General features: G+C 40.2%; 1 protein-coding gene and 1 long non-coding RNA gene across 2 annotated transcripts in view; one reads left to right on the forward strand and one right to left on the reverse strand.

Moving 5' to 3' along the window:
• The window catches only part of LOC118152141 (uncharacterized), an 83,598-nt gene extending 75,400 nt beyond the window's left edge, over positions 1-8,198 (reverse strand). The window contains exon 1 of the long non-coding RNA XR_004740510.3: positions 8,130-8,198. This is a non-coding gene — a long non-coding RNA (uncharacterized LOC118152141). The remainder of the gene's footprint in view (positions 1-8,129) is intronic.
• Positions 8,199-8,302: 104 nt separating this feature from the next.
• On the forward strand, positions 8,303-20,709 carry AGA (aspartylglucosaminidase). The gene is made up of 9 exons (XM_002745194.6): positions 8,303-8,463; positions 10,545-10,698; positions 11,698-11,810; positions 12,871-12,983; positions 14,210-14,324; positions 15,388-15,463; positions 17,705-17,812; positions 18,935-19,068; positions 20,470-20,709. The coding sequence occupies exons 1-9, from the start codon at positions 8,337-8,339 to the stop codon at positions 20,568-20,570; spliced, it is 1,041 nt and encodes a 346-aa protein (XP_002745240.4). The 5' UTR covers positions 8,303-8,336; the 3' UTR covers positions 20,571-20,709.
• The last annotated feature ends 244 nt before the right edge of the window (positions 20,710-20,953 follow it).

Raw genomic sequence — 20,953 nt, forward strand, 5'->3', positions numbered from 1 at the left:
TGAGAGGCTTCCTCATATCAGAGTTCTTATGACACCATTCTCTCAAACCACCTGACTCCCTGAATTTGAGGATCTGCTTAATCTCTAAATCCACCCTGACTCTTCAGAAGCCTTAGTGTTAGTCACGGACAGAGCTAACTCTGCTCACCCACCTGATCCCTGTCACAGCCCTGAATTACTAATACCAACCTTCACTCATGATCTAATGTGATGCTATTTTAGTTGCTACTATCATATAAACTCATCATAGTATCTGATAGATTAATTCTGAAAAAATTCTTTGTATACAAAGCCAAAAATTTAAAGCAACAGAAATCAATGGTTATGTAATTTCCGTGTGGTCATAAATAGATTTTACACATCCTTTAAAATTACGTTGTATCTGCATATGAAATTTTTTTCAGAGATGAGGTCTCACTGTGTTGCCCAGGCTGGAGGGCCGTGGTGCAAACAGCTCACTCTAGCTCTAGAACCTGAGCTTGAGCAGTCCTCCTGCCTCAGCCTTCCTAATAGCTGGGACCTTACATGCAGCAGTTGCCACCACACCACACCAAGGTAACCTTAATTTTTCTTTTTTTGAGACAGATTCTTGCTCTTGTTGCCCAGGCTGGAGCACAATGGCACGATCTCAGCTTACTGCAACCTCCACCTCCCAGATTCAAGCGATTCTCCTGCCTCAGCCTCCCAAGTAACTGGGATTACAGGCATGCCCCACCATGCCTGGCCAATTTTTTTTTTTTTTTGTATTTTTTTAGTTCTCGACCTCCTGACCTCAGGTGATCGGCCCACCTCAGCCTCCGAGAGTGCGGCGCTTGGCCTAAAATTTTTCTTTAGAAAATTTAGCCTAGCTATGTTGCTCAGGCTTGTCTCTAACTCCTGGCCTCAATCAATTCTCATGCCTCAGCCTTCCGGTAGCTAGGATTATAGACATGCACCATCACGCCCTGGTGCACAGGATGTTTATAACAGCTTTATTCATAATTCCCAACACTTGGAAGCAGCCAAGCTGTCCTTCAGTAGGTGAATGGATACACTGCAATACATCCAGACAATGGAATATAATTCAGCACTTAAATGAAATGAGTTACCAAGCCATGAAAAGACATGGAGGAACCTTAAGTGGATATTACAAAGTGAAAGAAGCCAAAATCCAAGAAAGCTCCATGCTGCCTACTTCCAACTACATGACACTCTGGGAAAGACAAAAACTATGGAGACAGTAAAAAGGTTAGTAGTTGCCATGGGTTAGAGGCGAGGGAGGGATGAATAAGCGGAGCAGAGGATTCTTACGATACTCTAATGGAATACATGGCAGTACACATCTGTCAAACCCATAGAAGGTATAATACCAAGCGTGAACCTGAATATGAACTATGGCTGCGGAATGATCATGATGTGTACAATTTGTTCCTCAGCTGTAACTAATGTGCCACTCTGATGGGAAGGCTATCATGTGTGGGGGCAGGGGTATACTTTGTACTTTCTGCTCAATTTTGCTATGAACCAAAAATCATTCTTAAAAAAATAAAGTCTTCAACTTAAATGTAAGACCTGAAACTATAAAAATTCTACAACAAAATCATAAAATCTAGGGAAAACTCTTCTGGAGTAGTTGGTGTAGGCAAAGAATTTATGACTAATTCCTCAAAAGGAAATGTGACAAAACCAAAAATAGACAAATGGGACTTAATTAAACCAAAAAGCTTCTACACAGCAAAAGAATTAATCAACAGAGTAAAGAGACAACCTTCAGAATGGGAGAAAATGTTTGCAAACAATGCATCTGGCAGAGGACTAATATCCAGAATTTATATGGAACTCAAACAATACAAATAACCCCATTAAAGAGTAGGCAAAGACATGAACACAGTTTTCAAAAGCAGACATACAAGTGGCAAATAACCATACGAAAAAAAATGTTCAAAATCACTAATCATCAGAAAAACGCAAATTGAAACCACAGTGATACAATCTCATACCAGTCAGAATGACTATCACTAAAAAACAAGAAACAACAGAGGTTGGCAAGGATGTGCAGAAAAAGGAGCACTTATCCACAGTTGGTGGGAATGTAAATTAGTATCTTCTCTCTGGAAAACAGCAGGAAGATTTCTCAAAGAACTAAAAATAGATCTACCCTTTGATCCACCAATCCCACTACCCGGTATCTATCCAAAGGGAAGGAAATCATTTTATCAAAAAGACACCTGCACTCACAAGTTTTATCACGACACCATTCACAATAGCAAAGTCATGGAATCAACCTAAATGTCCTCCAACAAACAACTGGATTCATATTGTGATGTGTGTGTGTGTGTGTGTGTGTGTATACATACATCATGGAATACTATTCATCCATAAAAATGAATGAAATCATGTCCTTTGCAGCTACGTTAATGGAACAGAAGGCCACTATCTTTAGTGAAATAACTCAGAAACAGAAAGCAAAAACCTGCTTATTTTCATTCATAAGTAGGAGCTAAACAATGAGTACACATGGACATTTAAAGTGGAATAACAGACAGAAGACTCCAAAAGGTGAGAGGGAAGAAGGGAGTGAAAAATGAAATACGACCTATTGGGTGCAATAGATACTGGCTGGGTGATGACTACACTAAAAGCCCATACTTCACCTTTACTCAATATATGCATGTAACACAATTACACTTATACCCCCAGATCTATAAAAATTAAAAATTAAAAAAACTAAAAAAAATGAAAAATAAAAATTTTGTTAAGTCATAAGAGAACATGTTATAGAGGTTCTTAGGGGTTTCTGAGGTATTGACAATATTCTATTTGTTATGTAAGTTGTGATTACATAAGCGTTCATTTTCTACAAAATTCTTTAATCTATTTATGCTTTATGCCCTTTTCTGTATTTACATTGCACAGTGAAGGTTTTTAAAAAGCATAAATTTTAGTGATATACAGAGGTCAAAGATACATTAAATAAAAAAGCAGGTTCTACAACAGTGTGTTTAGTACCAAGATTTTTCACCAAACAGATACATATCAAAATGTTAAGAGGCTGAAGACTTTCAGTAAGGGCTAGAGTGCTTCAGAGATATTTGAAGGACACAAAAATACGCGATGTTATGTGCAGATCTTTCCTTTCAAATCTTTATGTGAATGACTGAGAAATAACAGACTATTTGTGTAGGCACACACAGGATACATAAGTTCATTATTTGGATAGTTTTCTAATATACATGATCATGATCAACAAGTGGGTATCATTTTAAATGCATAATGTACTTCCTGTAAGTCACCATCAGTTTAGACGTTTGCTTTTATTGTTGAATTTGTTTACTGAAATCATCTGTCACACCACCTTAACAATGTCAAAGTGATTTTTAAAGTGGTAGGAAGGCATCCTGACATCTATTCTGTGGCCCTAAAGCTTTAATGTTGTAATGGATCACATTTATGAAGACATCATAATGTTATAAACAGCTGTCATAAAAGGGAAGATCCACCATATTGAATAGTTTACTATGGCTTTGTTATGAAAACCATATCGCAGCAGTGGCCCAGTATTATAATTACACATTGAAAGTATGTTGTACATAATTTATTTTGATAAGAAATAATAGGCCCACATTCTACTGCACAATCTTGGTCTTTATAAGTCACCAAGATGACTTTCAAAGGTTAAAAAGTCAAAAAGTTTGTGATTAGAATCTACTACTGATTTGACAAATGGTTTTGGGGGCATGACCCAGAAAAATTATTTCAGAAAAGAAGAATGCTCTCTTTTCTCATTTAGAGAATAAGAAGATGACACTTATTTCTGTATAATGAGTCTAATTACATCCAGAATGTACAATCAGGTAGTAACATCAAGTGTTCCCAGATTAATGTAGACATTAATTTAAATTAGAAACACAGTACCACAGTGCTCTAACATCAGAAAAATCATTATTTACAGTTTGTGAAACTGACAAGAGCAAATGCCAATCAAATAAATACTCTGTATTTAGATAACCTAGGTAATAGTTCAGTGGGGAGTTTTGAAAAAGAAATTATTATTTCAATGCCAAGTCACGCTTACAGCTTTGAACAAGAAGCAAAACATGGACATGTTTCTCAAATGGATTTCACAGCATCAGTGCAAAAGCCGGAGGGGATGGCTTAGTTTTTTAAGCCTCAGAATTGAAATACCTAGACTCCCTGCAACTACAGCATTAAATCCTCTGTGGAAATACAGCTTCAAATGCTATCAGGAGGGACTCAACTCTTCATCCTTCTGAGACTGTTAAATTGAAAGCCAGGAAGTTTAGAGGAAATAGAGACCCTGCAGATGTCTGAAACTCCCCCACCCACCTCCAACACACACACACACACACACACACACACACACACAAAGGCTCTATTTGTAACATCATTTAAGGTTCCATTTGAGGCTTTCTCTTTGTTAAGATTTAAGGGTACTGTTTTTAAGACATCCAGAAATCTCACAACCCTGTCATGTACTGTCTTTATAAGTATTTAAACCAAATTTTAGGCAGCTCAAAGTAGACTAAATACATTATTTTTTATTCTCATTTAATATATTCAGGAAAATTCTAAGTGATTACTTTAAAATGCATTATAGGTATTGGGCCAACACTTTATTCTTCCTGTGGAAATTTCTGTATCTCAAGTTAATTTCTTTTTGCTGTCTTGTATGTTTCTGGACTGCCTCCTTGACAGCAATTATAGATACTTGGGAACAGCCAATTAAAATAAGAGAATTTAATTTAATTTGCCTAGCATTCTAACATTCTCCCACATCTCCTACCTCATTCACAAAGCTTTGTAAAATAAGAACACTATTATTATCTCCATTTTATAGATGAGCAAAGTGTGGCTTAGGAAGATTACATGAGTTAACTACAGCTGATCTGTGGTTTTATTGTGATGATTATTATTACTATTATTGAGACAGGAATCTCACTATATTGCCCAGACTGGTCTCGAACTCCTGGGCTCAAGCCATCCACCCCCATCAGCCCCCCAAAGTGCTGGGATTACAGACGTGAGTCACAGGGCATGGCCACACCCTAAATTTTAAAATCTAAGCCTTGAAAATCCTCCTAGTGTTTCTAGTCTAGTAAGCTCTATTTAGGAACAGAAACATTTTGCCAAACAAAATTGTGTAATGTATTCTAAATTTAAATAGTTTTACAAATAGTTCTTTTGATTTATCAGTAACGCTAAATATCTCTGCCCTTAGGTACAGTTAATGATTTAAAAGAATGAAAAATTGGAGAGGATGCTGGAAAAACTGAGGGTCATTTATTTCATGGTCTACTACTGAAACCAGAAAGGCTCCCTTGTGCCCCTCACAGGGCGTGTGACGGAGGAGTGGCTCGCTTCTTCAGTACCCAGCTGCTCAAACCTCTAGGGGAGCATAGAGATGGGCAGGCTGTGGGGCTCTGACCCTGCGGCAGTGTCTAGGGGTGAATGTTTACAGCTGAAGCCCCAGTGTGTCTGTATTACAAGGGGCTCTTCTAATTTAACCTCTGTAGGTGGCTTGTGTCAGCCAGCTCAGTTAGACCCCTGCCTTACAGCAAGGACAGAGGGCTGTCTGTATCCTGGGTTCTTGCCTTGCTGTACTGGAAGAATAGGATCACACGTGGGCTTGGAGAATGAGTGCAAAGTTATATGGAGTGGAAGTAGCTCTCAGCAGATGAGGGAGCCAGAAGGGAGATGGTTTTCTCTTGGAGTCAGGTCTGTGGGTGGCCTGACTCTTCACTGACCACCCTGGCCAAACTCCACATCCTTCCACGGGTCAATGGCCTGCCAGCATGCCGCCGTGTTCCTGTACCAATGCGTTCCTCTCAACATCCAGCCGCCTGGGTATTCCTCTGCTGATGTGCTCCTCTCAATGTTCAGCTGCCTGTGTGTCTGCCTGCTAAGGTACTGGGGTTTTAATAGGCACAGGATGGGGGCATGGCAGGCCAGGGTTGTCTTGGGAAATGTAACATTTGGGCTGGAAAAGAAAAATCCCTGTCTTCACCTAAGTCAGTGGGCACAAGCCCCAGGGTGGAGCCCTAGCCAGGAACCATGCCCTCCTCTACCCAGCACGTCGCTGCTCCCTTCTGTATCATTTAAAGGGACCATGCCCTTCCATTCCCTTCCCAACACTTTCCTTCCCCATCACTACCTGCTAACAGGTGTCCCTTTTCATTTACATTTACATTTACCCCAAGATAAAGGCAAAGGATCTAATTATATTTAGGCCCAATTGAACACCTAAGTGAAAGTAACAGAAGGTTACTTCTAGGACTAAAATGAGAATTATTTTTCAAGTGTTAGTCAAAGGAAAATTAATCCAGAAGGAACCCAAATACCCAGGCAAATTTAACTTATTTAAGAAATAGCTAAAGAAATGACAACTAGTTTAGGCAAACTGGACAGTGGACCCAGTGGGTAAGACATTAAGAAGACACTGAATAGGGTTGATTCTTTAGAGATTGTGTACTAATTATTTAAATAGAAACATCTGGCCACGTGCTGTGGCTCACACCCGTTATCCCAGGATTTTGGAAGTTGGGAACACCTGAGATCAGGAGTTCGAGACCAACTTGGCGAAAATGGTAAAACCTGTCTCTACTAAAAACATAAAAATTAGCCTGACTTGGTGGCAGGCAGTCCCAGCTATTTGGGAGGCTGAGGCAGGAGAATCCCTTGAACCTGGGAGGTGGAAGTTGCAGTAAGCCAAGATCACATCACTAAACTCCAGCCTGGGTGACACAGCCAGACTCGTCTCAAAATAAATAAAAAAATACACACATACATCCAAATATCCATGGAAAAGTTCATATATTGAGACCTTCTATCAGATAGTTCCACTGTATATAATTTAGCTGTTTCTTTGATAGAAATTTTTATTTAAGAAGAAAGAATTCTGGAGGAATAGAGATAGTAGGAGGTAACAGAGCAGGCTCTTTCAACCAGAAGAAACACAAATACCTTAAAAAATAGGAGGAGGCTAGAGAGATCAGCGGGTACCGAGACCAATTTTCCATATATTGTATTTTACAATTTTTGCTAAAGGCATGTCCTATTTCCTTAAGGCTGCATAAAAATACTCAGACCAAGAGCTAAGGAAAACTTATTCAGAGGACAATGTGTTTTCCTTGCTTTCTTACCCTGTTTCACCAAGTTTCCAACTTCATGCCATTGGGTTATGCTGATTACTCCAGCACAGATGAACTGTTCCTCTTCCAAACCCCATGGAAGGAACTTATAAAATTTCTCTTTAACTGTACCTTTTAAATAACACTTCCCCAACTTGGGATAACTATACTTCTGGGCTGTTTTATGTTCTTTAAATTATGTATTTAATTTCCTAACAATCAGTAAGAGCCTTGAAGGTTTTGTAAGCCTCACAACTCCTGCCTAGTTCATATTTTTTAAGTTGCATAGATTTATAGATGCTTTAAAAAATTATTTGGTTATCTGTCGTGCCTTGGCAACATGAGCAGGCATTCCAGACTCCCACAGGGATTACTAGTTCATGCTTGCACATTTGCCCAGCAACAAAACTGAGCAGCATCCACCAAGCACATAAAGTCCTCATTCCTCCTTTTATCCATGTATTTGGCACTTAATAGTGCCAGGCAGGAAGGTAAAAATACATTCAAAAATACATTCAAAAAAGAATGGAGGTAGCCTTCTTGCCCTGGAGGTGCAGGAAGGTGCATCAGTCTGCTAGGCAGAGGGTACATAGGGTGTTTCTCTTTTTCTTCCAGCTCAGGGATTTATAATGAGAGGAAGTGCTACAAAAAGCTGTGGTATGAAAACAAAGGAAGCTATGGATGGAAAGAAAATCTAAAACTAATTCGGTACTAAGCAAACACACTTCCCCTAGACTCAGTAACTACTGCAGAGCTCGGAGGCCTGGGATCCCCAAGAAAATACTGAGTTTCACAAACTTTTCAACTTCAACTTTAAATTAAAAAGACTGTAAGAACCAAATATATATTACACAGCAGTCAGCTAAAGTTTCTGGGGTCCCGCAACCTAGAGTTGAATAATTTTGTATTAACTTCTCAATATCAAGCTAAATCTATGTTAACAACAGGAAAAGCAACACTTTGTCTCTTTTAAAAATCTGCACAGCACTTAGGAAGAAGCACCTCAGGGCAGGGAACAGCTCAGCACCAGGAGGACACCACTCTTCTGCGGGCCCTGGGACGCCACGTCTCGCGAGAGTTGAGGAAGGCCTGAGCGCGGCCCCGAGAAAGTGGGCGTGGCTGCCAGGTGGGCGGGACGCTGGGAATTACGAGTTCCGCGATCTCTGGCAGCCGGGACTTTTCTGGCGTTGGTGCCCTCGGCGCTCAGTGATGGCGGGGAAGTCGACTTTGCTTCAGCTTCTCGTGCCGCTTCTGATCGGCCAGGCGGTAGTTCGCGGCTCCAGCCCTCTGCCCCTGGTCCTCAACACTTGGCCTTTTAAGAGTGCAACCGAAACAGGTTCGGGTTGGCGGCCTGGGCGGGTGGCTGCGCCGCGATAGCTTGCGGGTGGGGAGGACCAGCCGGCCCCCCTGCGGTCAAGGGCGGGCGAGCGCCGGGCCGGGTCGGGCCGGGCCTGGCGTCGGGGTCCTACTCTCTGAGTCTTCCTGCATCTCTGCGCCGCGCAGCCCCTTGCAAGTGGCCTTTACTCCGTCCTCTCTACCCACCACGGCTGCATTTTCTATCCTTCCGTTATGCAGCCCCCAGCGCAATCTGTTTCCACCCTGCTGCTGACCATAGTTAGGGCATTTGTGCTTTACTCAAGTAGCACCTACGCTTTTTGGGCTGACACGGGCTGTCTACGTCTCCACCTCGCGTTCTAATCCCTCACTTCTCTGCGGTTTTGTAGACGACTAATAGTGTCCCATCCATAGCATAGTCTTCATACTATTTTCCCGTTTACTTTTTTTTTTTTTTTTTTTGGCCACGTGTTGTCGTGTTTACTTGCCTGAACCTAGAATTTGAGGTTCCAGCCTTTGCTGTACGTTAATTAACACTGCGGAGCTTCTCAAAAATCATACTGGCCCGGCCCACCTCGTGATTGTGACCTAACTGCTGGAACTAGGGCATTTAAAAAAAAAAAAAAAAAAAGCTCCCTAGATGATTTCAATTTGCAGACAGGGTTGAGAACCACTAAGCTAAGGTATCACCTCTTCCAGGAAGTGTTCCCTGACTTAATCTACCTCGTGCCAAGAATGAGTTAGGGTACTATCTTCTGCGCCTTCTTAGTGTCCTGTAATACCGTTATCTCGGCATTTTCGCATTGTACTATGTTCTTTCATTTGCTTACTGACCAGAACAGTCATTTTCAGACCCCTCCTCCCGCACCCGAGGTAGCTAACGTATTAACTTTCCGGGGCAGAATTGGCTCCAGAATTTTATGGAAATAAATTTCTGTGTTATAGGCAGTGCATACGATTCACACAAAATGAAGAAACAGGCTTTGAGAAAGATATCCCCAGCGATAATGAGACGAAAAGAAAATGCAGCAGCCTGGGTGGGACAATTCTGTGTACGTCGCCTGTATTGAAAGAGGGAACCTTGTGTAAATACACTTTCCAGCCTGTGGGTGCAGGAGTGATGCTTAAAGTGTGTTCCAACAAGAGCACCTGCTCTTCAAAGAATTCTGTTGTTACCGGAAAAGAATTGTCCGTCGAAGACCCTTCCCCCATACCCCCAAATGTATGGGATCCTGACTCTGCTACTTACCAGCTGTGTGACCCTAAACTAACTGCCTGACCCCTCTGGCTCTGTTTAGTTTTCTTTAAAATGAGGGACGTGATTGTACAGTACCTACCACAGAAGCTGTTACGAAGATTCAATGAACTAATCTACATGAAGTCCACGTTGTAATTGTTTGCTATTCAGTATTATTAAGACTTAACTGAGATAGGTGTTACCTCAATACACCTATTAATTATGCTTTTATTTATTTATTTATTCGAGATGGTGTCTCACTCTGTCGCCAGGCTGGAGTGCAATGGTGAAATCTTGGCTTATTGCAACCTCCGCCATCCAGGTTCAAGCGTTTTTCATGCCTCAGCCTCCTGAGTAACTGGGATTACAGGCGTGTGCCGTCATACCTGGTTAATTTTTGTACTTTTAATAGAGATGGGGTTTCACCGTTTTGGTCAGGCTGGTCTCGAACTCTTGACCTCATAATCCACCTGTCTTGGCCTCCCAATAATTATACATATTTTAATAATCTAATGATGCAGAAGAAATGTGTGAAGAAGGGTGTGGTTTAGTGGATTTTTTATTTAACTTCCTTTTAGTAGTTTCAATTGTACCTTTTAAAATAAAAGAGGGGATACTAATTTCTTTTCTGCCCACACACAGAGTTCTTCATGATAACTAGTCAAATAATTTCGCCTCTTATCACTCTGACTCCTTCGTAGCACTTGATAAACTAATGTGTTAAAAAGTCACTTTAACTCAGAGTCAGTGTGAAAAAGTTGTTAAAAATCAGAGTTGGTTTGTTGCATTTGGTGTTGAAAAATATATATAAACATAACTTAGCAGTATTGGGATTTGATTAACAGCGTGGAGGACATTAGCATCTGGAGGCTCTGCCCTGGATGCCGTGGAGATCGGCTGTGCCATGTGTGAGAGAGAGCAGTGTGACGGCTCTGTAGGCTTTGGAGGAAGTCCTGATGAACTTGGAGAAACCACACTAGATGCCATGATCATGGATGGGTAAGAATACCATTTAGGTCTTACTTATTTCTATATTTTCGCTTCACGTTGAGTTACATTTAGAGTTGTGGTCTACTGAGAGCAAGATAGAAGAATGCATGAGTTTTGTCACAGGTCAAAACCCCTAGCTTATGGCCAGGTGTGGTAGTTCACGCCTATAATCCCAGCACTTTGGGAGGGTGAGGTGGGTGGATCATGAGGTCAAGAGATTGAGACTATCCTGGCCAACATGGTGAAACCCCATGTTTACTAAAAATACAAAAAATTAGCTGGGCATGGTGACATGCAGTTGTAATCTCAGCTACTCAGGAGGCTGAGGCAGGAGAATTGCCTGAACCCAGGAGGCGGAGGTTGTGGTGAGCCGAGATCGCACCATTGCACTCCAGCCTGGGTAACAAGCGAAACTCCGTCTCAAAAAAAAAAAAAAAAGTTGCTTGAACCCGGGAGACGGAGGTTGCAGTGAATCATGCCAGTGTACTCCAGCCTGGTGACAGAGCGAGACTCTGTCCAAAAAAAAAAAAAACCCTAACTTATTAAACTTGACCTTTCTTAACACAGTTTCCCTCTCAACTAAAAAAAAAAAAATCATAGTAATAAGAATATCACATGGAGAGATAGGTATTCTCCTTAGAACTGGAGAATACCAAGCTACAAAACTATGTCTCTAACCTTATAAACAGTCGTTTAACTGCTGTCCACAAACACTGTGGTTTGCCTGACCTGAAGCCTTCAGGCCCCTTTCAAAAGCCATATTTAAAATTAGCTTGGAGAAACTGAGAATTTTAGTGCGGTCTTGGTATATGGCAAATTGATTTTCTGTTTTTTCTTTAGTTTGGCCTGACTGTGGGGATCTACATGAACTTCATGGATGTGCTGTCACTTCTGTGTTAAGATGGCAGAGTTTAACTACAAAACACAATTGATAGAAAAAAGCAATGTGTTTAGTCTGTGAACCTCTGAAGACTCCTCAATTCTCAACTACATTCTTTTTTCTTGCAGGACTACTATGGATGTAGGAGCAGTAGGAGATCTTAGACGAATTAAAAATGCTATTGGTGTGGCACGGAAAGTACTGGAACATACAACACACACACTTTTAGTGGGAGAATCAGGTATTTTTTAACCACACTGAAATTTTTTCTAGTCTTTTGACTATAGTTTTCACTGAAAAGTAGTATAAAAACAGACCTAAGTTCAAATTCCAGCTGTTTTACTTAACGTCTATTTAACTGGATAAGTTACTTCTAAATCTCTTTACTTCTTCATCTCTCAGAAGGGAATGGAAGTTTTGCTCTGGCTGTGTCTGTTACTTGAACACCTTCCTAATTACAGACCAGAAACCTGTAGTCAAAATTTATTGTTAATGATGTATTATCTAACAACTCCAGTTGGCTTCCCTCAATTTTGTGGCATCTACAGAATTAGAAACTACCTGACAAGTGAAAGGATCTGTTACGCATTCATTGGAATTCAGTTGTTCCTCCTGTGTCTCAAAGTTTGTTTTATAACCGGGGCATTGCAGTCTAGTTTCAGTGCAATTCTAAGACTCAGGATTGGTGAGAAGTATGCCTTTTCTTTTGTGAAGTGGAAGAAGGAATATTGTGGAGGTGAGGTGGGAAGAGAACTCTCATAACGCACAGCACAAGGGTTTTAAGTAGATCAGTTTTAGGAAGAATGTAAGGAAATTGAAGGTCTAAACATGGAGTCCCTTAAAACTGTTCATGTATGAATACTCCTCTGAAAGTCTTATGTTTGCCAAGAGCAGTGGCTTACCCCTGTAATCCCAGCACTTTGGCAGGCTGAGGTGGGCAGATCACAAGGTCAGGAGATTGAGACCATCCTGGCTAACACAGTGAAACCCTGTCTCTACTAAAAATAGAAAAAATTAGCCGGGCATGGTGGCACACACCTTTAGTCCCAGCTACTCAGGAGGCTGAGACAGGAGAATCTCTTGAACCAGGAGACGGAGGATTCCCTGAGCCGAGATCGTGCCACTCACTGCACTCCAGCTGAGGTGACAGAGCAAGACTGTCTCAAAAAAGAAAAAAAGAAAGAAAGTCTTTGTACAGCTCACTTAAGATGCTGCTGACCCAGAATGCCTCTAGTACATATATTTTTGTTGAAAAGACAATACTTGAATAATTTATACTTTCCTTTTTTTTCAATCTCTAGCCACCAAATTTGCTGAAAGTATGGGGTTTATCAATGAAGATTTATCTACCAATGCTTCTCAAGCTCTTCATTCAAATTGGCTTGCTTGGAATTGTCAGCCGAATTATTGGAGAGTATGCATACATATTTAATTTTTTTTTAATTGAAAATATTAAATGACATCCTTTCTGCTCACTGTTGCTTCCTTCTTGTCTAGGGTGCTGGTTAGTGTCCTGCCTGTACATTAGAGCCAGTGGTGTTAGTTGACTTCCTAGGTGTGAATGTTCCTGAAACCTCTCTAGCTGTATCGGATGCATATCCAGTATGGAGAGCTACTGGTCTCTCGCAACGGTTTTCAAACTGAAGTTTCTGCCCTGTGGAGGGCCTACCTCAATCAGGGCTGCCCTGCTTGATTTTCCTTGTAACAAAGTCTAAAAAATCAGTTTGGAAACCGTTCGTCTGAAATATTTCTTATGTTTTATCTATGTGTCGTATATCCAGTGTCTTGTTCTTATTTGACTTGAGGACTTATAATTTAGGTTTCTAGCATGTTACCAGTGGAATAATTTGTCTTTAATGGGACTTTTAACATAAATCAGTTTGCCTTTGCTATACAGGGTCCTTCTGTGAGATATCTTAGTCTCTCATCTATTTATTCTCTAATCCTAATTACTTCCAAGTAGCCAACAAGTCAGCAGTCCCTTGGGTTAGCACTTGAAAGAGGCTAATCATAAAATGAAGTTAGGGGAGGCCCTTAGTGCCCTGATGTGTAAGACATGAGGAACAGGAATAGGCTTCTTGTTTTAATACCACTCGACATACGCAACCTAAATTTATGAGTTTGGATTATATTCTTGAGCCTTTAAGATTTATAAAGGAATCTTAGAGCACAATTAGAATATATTCACATAAACCTAGCTTTGAAAAAACAATAAAAGCTTTTCAAACGTATTTTACTTTAAATCTCAGAATTCTTTGGCCAAGGAACAAATTTCTGAAATTTAAAGGTCAAATGTGTATCTAATTTCTTTAAGGATTAATATCTAATTTTAAAAAATTTATTTATATCTGCTATTGTGTTGAGAATTTTAGGTATATAAAGAGAAAAGTTAGGAACCTGTTTCATGCCATATCGATACCTCACCTGTACTATTTAATTCTTAGACCAGAATGGGTATTTAGTAAATTTATATAACTATTTGTTTTTACATAAAACTTGGTGATTTCTTAGGTTTTAGTTCTTATCTTTAAGTTACCAGATGTCTTTTTTGGTTTTTTGCTAGTGTTGACTGATTGTACATAATTACTTGGCAATTTCTAAACACCCTTTGTAAGAAGAAAACTTAAATCTTGTTTACAGAATGTTATACCAGATGCCTCAAAATACTGTGGGCCCTACAAACCACCTGGCATCTTAAAGTGGGATATTCCTATCTATAAAGAAAGAGAAGATGATCGTGGTCATGATACTATTGGTAATTTGCTTTTTGTGCAGCTTTTATGGATAAAGTTTAGTTAATTATCTTCCTATAGCTCTTCCCTATTCTACCAGAAGTTGATTTCAATTGTTTTAACTGCCAATTAAGTGTGCCCGTCTCTCTGTAGATAGATCAATCTTGTCTTAGCATCTGTATAAAATCTGGTAAATTATTTATACAAGACACATAAAACTTAATGACTATTCAGTTGTGGATTTTTAAATCTTTGATATTTCATTTTTTGGCCATTTTATGTTGTTGTGTTTTAGTGACCTTAAATAACTTTTCAAGTTATAATGGTGAAGACTTAACATCAGTCTGTGTCTTAGTTGGTTTTTCACTGCTATAACAGACTATCACAGACAGGGTAATTTATGAACAAAAACGTATTTGGCTCACGGTTCTGAAGGGTGGGAAGCTCAAGAACAGGGTGCTGGCGTCTGGCAAGGGCCATCCCAAGGTGGAAGGCAAGAGAATGAGACAGGAAATCCGGTAGAACTCATCTTTTATATCAGGAACCGACTCCCTGTGGTAGTGGCATTGAACCTTTTTAGCCTAATCGCCTCTTAAAGGCCCCACCTGTTAATAATAATTAATAATGTTAATTGCCTGTTACAGTGGCAATTAACATTACTTTCTTATTCGGTTCATTCTGCTATAGCAAAATATCCAGACTGGATAGCTTATAAACAGAAATGTATTTCTCACAGTGGTGGAGGCCCGAAGTTCAGCAAGGTGCTGGCAGGTTCAGAGTTCGGAGAGGGCTTGTTTCCTGGCTCGCCGATGGTGTCTTTGCTGTGTCCTCACATGGGGAAAGGGGTGAGGAAGCTCTCTGGGGCCTCTTTTATAAAAGCATGAATTCCATTCATGGGGCTCTGTCCTCATCACCTAATCAGCTCCCAAGAGCCTTGCCTCTTGATACCATCCCCTTGTGGTTGACGTGAATTTGGGGGAACACAAACATTCCGACCATAGCAGTTACCAGCTACTTAATTACTTGCCTATATTTGAGGTAAACTTTATACACCTACAGTGATTTTTTTTTTTTTTTCACTTCTAGGCATTATTGTAATCCATAAGACAGGACGTATTGCTGCTGGTACATCTACAAATGGTATAAAATTCAAAATACCTGGGTTAGTGTTTCCAAAAGAACAAAGCTCTCAAATATGCATTGAATGCAGAGCGATATATGACAGGTGCTATGGGGGTTGCAAAGCACAGCCCTGGTCTTGGAGCTGCGATGAGTGAGCGTGAAAGAAAATGCTGAGTGCCACAGGAGAGGGAGTCACAGCCAGTGCTGTGAGGTTCAGGGGTAACAGAGGTAATCTCTTTAAGCTGGGGTAGTTAGGAACACCAGTGAATTGATGGTTGGAGTCCAAGGTAGTTCAGGTTCAGGGCTCCTACTGGCTAGGAAAGGTGTATATGTGTTTACGGCTCCCACTGCGCTCTGTGTATGTTTGCGTGTGTTCAGAACTCCCACTGACTTGGAAAGAAGGGGTGTGTGTATGTGTGTGTGTCTCAATGTGTGTTGAGAACTCCTACTGGCCGGGAAAAATGTGTATGTGTGTGTATGTTTGTGCACACTCAGGACTCCCACTGGGGGATATGTGTGTGTGTGTGCGTGCATGCGCATGCTTAGGGCTCTGACTGGTGTGTGTGTGTTCACGGCTCCCATTGTGTGTGCACGCTCAGGACTCCCACTGGGGTGTGTGTGTGCATGTGCATGCTCAGGGCTCCAACTGGTGTGTATTTGTGCATATGTATGTGTGTGTGTGTGTGTATTTGTATGTGTGTTCAGGGCTCCCAATGGCTAGGAAAATCAGGATGTGCGGGGGTGTGTGTGTTTTCATTGGGGTTGGGTAAGTGGTGTTGAAAGATAAGGGAAGACAGGAACTAGATTCCAGGTGTTGTAAGTCAGTTTAAGGCATTCTGGATTTAATTTTGAAATAGAAAAGCATTAACACTTTTTATTGGAAAAAAATCTGGTGAAAGTTTGGCACATTACATAGGAAGCAGAAATAGATTTTAGATAAGGGAAATCAATTTTGAACATGTTGCAGTAATCTGGAAATTAGATGATAAATGGTGGTAATAATAGAATAGTCACTGTAAATCTGTGCCATCCTGGCATATACCTGGCTGATAAGAAGTTCTTTTAAAAAATTAGTTAATTTTAATGACAATGGAAATTATGTGTATTTGCTGTGTACAGCATGATATTTTGATGGCTAAATCAAACTGTTTAACATATGCTAAATATGGCTAAGGCAAACTATCTAACACATTATCTCACATGCCTATTTTATTATGGTGAGAACACTTAAAGTCTATCTACTTAGCAGTTTTGGCCGAGCATGGTGGCTCACGCCTGTAATCCCAGCACATTGGAAGGCTGAGGCAGGCAGATCACCTGAGGTCACCAGGCTGGCCAATATGGTGAAACCCTGTCTCTACTAAAAAAAAGTTAAATACAAAAATGTAGCCAGGCTTGGTGGCTGTCTGCAGTCCCGGCTATTCAGCAGGCTGAGGCAGAAAGACTCACTTGAACCCAGGAGTGAGCTGAGATCACGCCATTGCACTCCAGGCTGGGTGACAGAGTGAGACTGCATCTCAAAAAAAAAAAAAAAAAAATCCACTTAGCAGTTTTCAAATGTGCACTCTATTGTTACAGCCTTCGTCAGCATGATCTGCAGTAGGCCTCTGCGACTCACCCTCCTGCCTAACTTTGACCCACGTCTCACCAGGTCCCCCTCCCCCAGCCTCCTGTAACCCCCATTTTAGTCTCTGTTTCTGTGAGACCATGTTTCTGTGTTTCAGCTGTTTTACACTCCACATCTGATAACAAGTCCGGGTTTTTTTTTGTTTTTTTTTTTTTGTTTGTTTTTTTGAGACAGAGTCTCACTGTGTATCCCAAGCTGGAGAGCAGTGGCAGGATCTTGGCTCACTGCAGCCTCTGCCTCCCAGGTCCCTGTTCAAGCAGTCCTCCTGCCTCAGCCTCCCAAGTAGCTGGGACTATAGGCATGTGCCACCATGCCCAGCTAATTTTTGTATTTTTAGTAGAAATGGGGTTTCACCATGTTGGCCAGGCTGGTCTCGAACTTCTGACCTCGTGATCCACCTGCCTTGGCTTCTCAAAGTGCTGGGATTACAGGCATGAGCCACTGCGCCAGGCTAAATTCTTATATAATTATTGTAGGTTTGTGAAAACCTAATTTGAAAAACTAATGAAAATCTGTTCCCTCTTTGTTCTGATGGAGAATTTACTTAAAACAGTATCAGAGGCTAAGTAGACATATCCCTTGTTTGGAACAGCTCATGACTTAATGTGTTTTCTCCTCGATTTCCTGCCCCACGTTGTTAATACCCCCTCAAAGCCGTGTAGGAGACTCACCAATACCTGGAGCTGGGGCCTATGCTGATGATACTGCGGGGGCAGCCGCAGCCACTGGGGACGGTGATATATTGATGCGCTTCCTACCAAGGTACGACTTCTTAGCTTGTGAATTTTAGAGACTTTTGGAGAAGATATTTTTCTTTTAAGATAGAAAATAATTTTTGAGGCCAGATGCAGTAGCTTATGCCTGTAATCCTAGCACTTTGGGAGGCCAAGGTTGGTGGATCACCTGAGGTCAGGAGTTCAAGACCAGCCTGGCCAACATGACCATTTCTACTAAAAATACAAAAAAAAATTAGCTGGGTGTGGGGGCACAAGTCTGAGGTCCCAGCTACTTAGGAGGCTGAGGCAGGAGAATCGCTTGAACCTCGGAGACAGAGGTTGCAGTGAACTATGATCATGCCACTGCACTCCAGAGTAAGACAAGAGTGAGACTCTGTCTCAAAAAAACAAAAAGAAAAGCATTTTTATCTTGTGTAATCTAAATTTTTGTGCACAAGAGCTTTTTAGAAACTGCATAAAAACGTTTTGCCTATCATTTTGATAATGATAATCATTCGAGTTAAGTAATCATAGTGTTGTGAAGATAAAATACATTTCTCACCCTGCTTCCCAGATGAGGATACTTAATGATCTATTCTAATAATTGATGTAAAGCTGTGGAGTAAAGGTGCTGTGATAATTGATGGTAAAAGGAGGATGGTCCATCATCCTGACTGGATGTTGTGCCCATGCACAGCACTTTCCCCTTTTCTCATTGAAAACCTGTATTCTTGGGCTGGGCATAGTGACTCCTGCTTGTAATCCCAGCACTTTGGGAGGCCGAGGTGGGTGGACCACCTGAAGGTCAGGAGTTTGCAAACAGCCTGGCCAACATGATGAAACCCCATCTCTAAAAAAATAATAATAAAATAAAATAACAAAAGAAAACCTGTATTCTTTTTGACTTCTGGCCATTACTACGGACAGTTACTCAGACAAAGCCAAAAATAATATCCATATCTGAAATAAATGGGTGGATTAGTTGAAAAGATAGACACTGTATCAAGGTTGACTCGCTTTGTGGATGCTTTAACAGAAGTAACTACTGTTCATTTATGTGTTCTATCTAATGTGGCAATTTTGGTGCTTTTAATTTCTAACTTCAAGTAACCCAATTTGGAGTTGTATTTATTCTGTGACACTAAGGTTTCACCTCTGTTTCAATCAGCTACCAAGCTGTAGAATACATGAGAGGAGGAGAAGATCCAACCATAGCTTGCCAAAAAGTGATTTCCAGAATCCAGAAGTATTTTCCGGAATTCTTTGGGGCTGTTATATGTGCCAATATGACTGGAAGTTACGGTAAGTTGTGTTTGGATTTTGTATGTGTGTGAACTTCTAAATATTTAAAAAACATACTTTTTAAATATTGTAATATACAATACACTGTATTCAGTAGAAAAGGAGACTCCTTAAGCAGGCAGTGAGTGTTAACCGATGGTCTGTCAAGACCCACAGTGTTAAAAGTATACCTAAAATCCTCTTTTGGTTAACCGCTGGTAGTTATGAGCCAGGCGTTGACTATTAGTTCTTATCTTTCACATGTGTCTTAAATGAAGTTTAGCTTCAGCTCCAGTACATGTTGAGATGGGCTAATCTAGTCAAATGTTTATACTAATTAGAAATAGACAAGGATAAATTATCTTCCCTGTTTCTTTTCTATTCATTATTAAATGCCTCAGCCATTTAGATCTTCTCGGGGCTCCAAAGAACAAAACGTATTACTAATTAGTAAACCAAAGAGGTTAGCAGAATTATTTTTGCCCTGTTTGAGGCTTGTCTTTCGCTTCATTTATTTTCCATATGAGCCTATCACGGTTTCAAAGAATTTTAAGATCAGCCACTGCTGATTCTCATTAGTGAATTTTCAGATGGAGAAAATACGCAGCTTACTGATCAATATGACTTAATAGGTTGGACTGCTTATTATTGTTCTTTGATCTTTTACTTCCCACAGTTCTGTATTTGAAAAACTTGTTTGAAGAATGCTTTATTCTTTTTTAGGGATGAAGACACAAAAGTCAATAAAAATTATGAAGGGGAAAAGCTTTATGTATCAAATAAGGCAACTTTATTGATTCCCTCTTCAGAAATAAACCTTATTAGAAAGCTCAGAGTTGGATATAATGGAACGAAAAAAATGATAATTATATAATTGTGGATGAATTTATAGTTGACTCGTTTCTTACATTTAAAGTAATGACAGAAGGGGACCCTCCCCCAGGTGTTTGAGCAAGAGAAGATGGACTTGATTAGACAAAGCATGTTGACAATTACTCTTGACTCTGTGAGAGTAGAATAGGGAGCAGTGGTGGAGTGTGGGGTTAGGGATGAATGATGAGAATGTTCTAGTGGCTAGAGAAATAAAATGTGGGGGATGTGCCTGAATAGTTTTTTCTAAGAAAAAAATCAGAACAGTTACATAATAGTAGCAATGGCAGCGTGTGTATAGATAAACAACAACAACAACAAAAATCAGCCAGTTTTTTTTGAAGTTCAAAGAGTTAGCTTACCTGCCACCTCTTTCTTTTCATGGACTGTTCACGACTCAGTCCTGAGGAGGGTGACACTAGTGTGCTTCCACGTGGCTTAGTTAGATGTAAGGTATATAGCCAGTGTCTAGTCAAATCAGCAGTCTCTGTATTGGTTAGAAATACGTGCATCCTAGAGTTAACCAAACATCTTTCTCATTTTTGGCCCCAGGTGCTGCTTGCAATAAACTTTCAACATTTACCCAGTTTAGTTTCATGGTTTATAATTCCGAAAAACATCAGCCAACTGAGGAAAAAGTGGACTGCATCTAATCCATCTTTTTTGTCAACATCTATATTTAAAGAAGAAAGAAACGAAGGCTGGAAAGTCATCACTGTCATCATCTGGTGTTCCTCATGCTCTAAAGTATTTGTAAAATAAACACAAAAATAAATTTATATTAAAGTGGCAGTCTCTGTATCTGAAATTTTATTATCTATTTTTATTTAACCTTTTTTATATTCTCTGAAGATGAACATGTATATGTATATGCCTGTGTTTTGTATATATTTGTTTTAAGTGACATTTGGATTTCTGATCAGTGTTGCAAAAAATTGCTATGTTGAGATTTATTTCCACAGTGATATATTAAAGCCAAAAGAAATCATCATATTTAGAGGCTTAAAATAATTAGAGTATACACATTTTTCAGACC

Source organism: Callithrix jacchus, chromosome 3 (assembly GCF_049354715.1).
Source record: "Callithrix jacchus isolate 240 chromosome 3, calJac240_pri, whole genome shotgun sequence".
Taxonomy (NCBI): domain Eukaryota; kingdom Metazoa; phylum Chordata; class Mammalia; order Primates; family Cebidae; genus Callithrix; species Callithrix jacchus.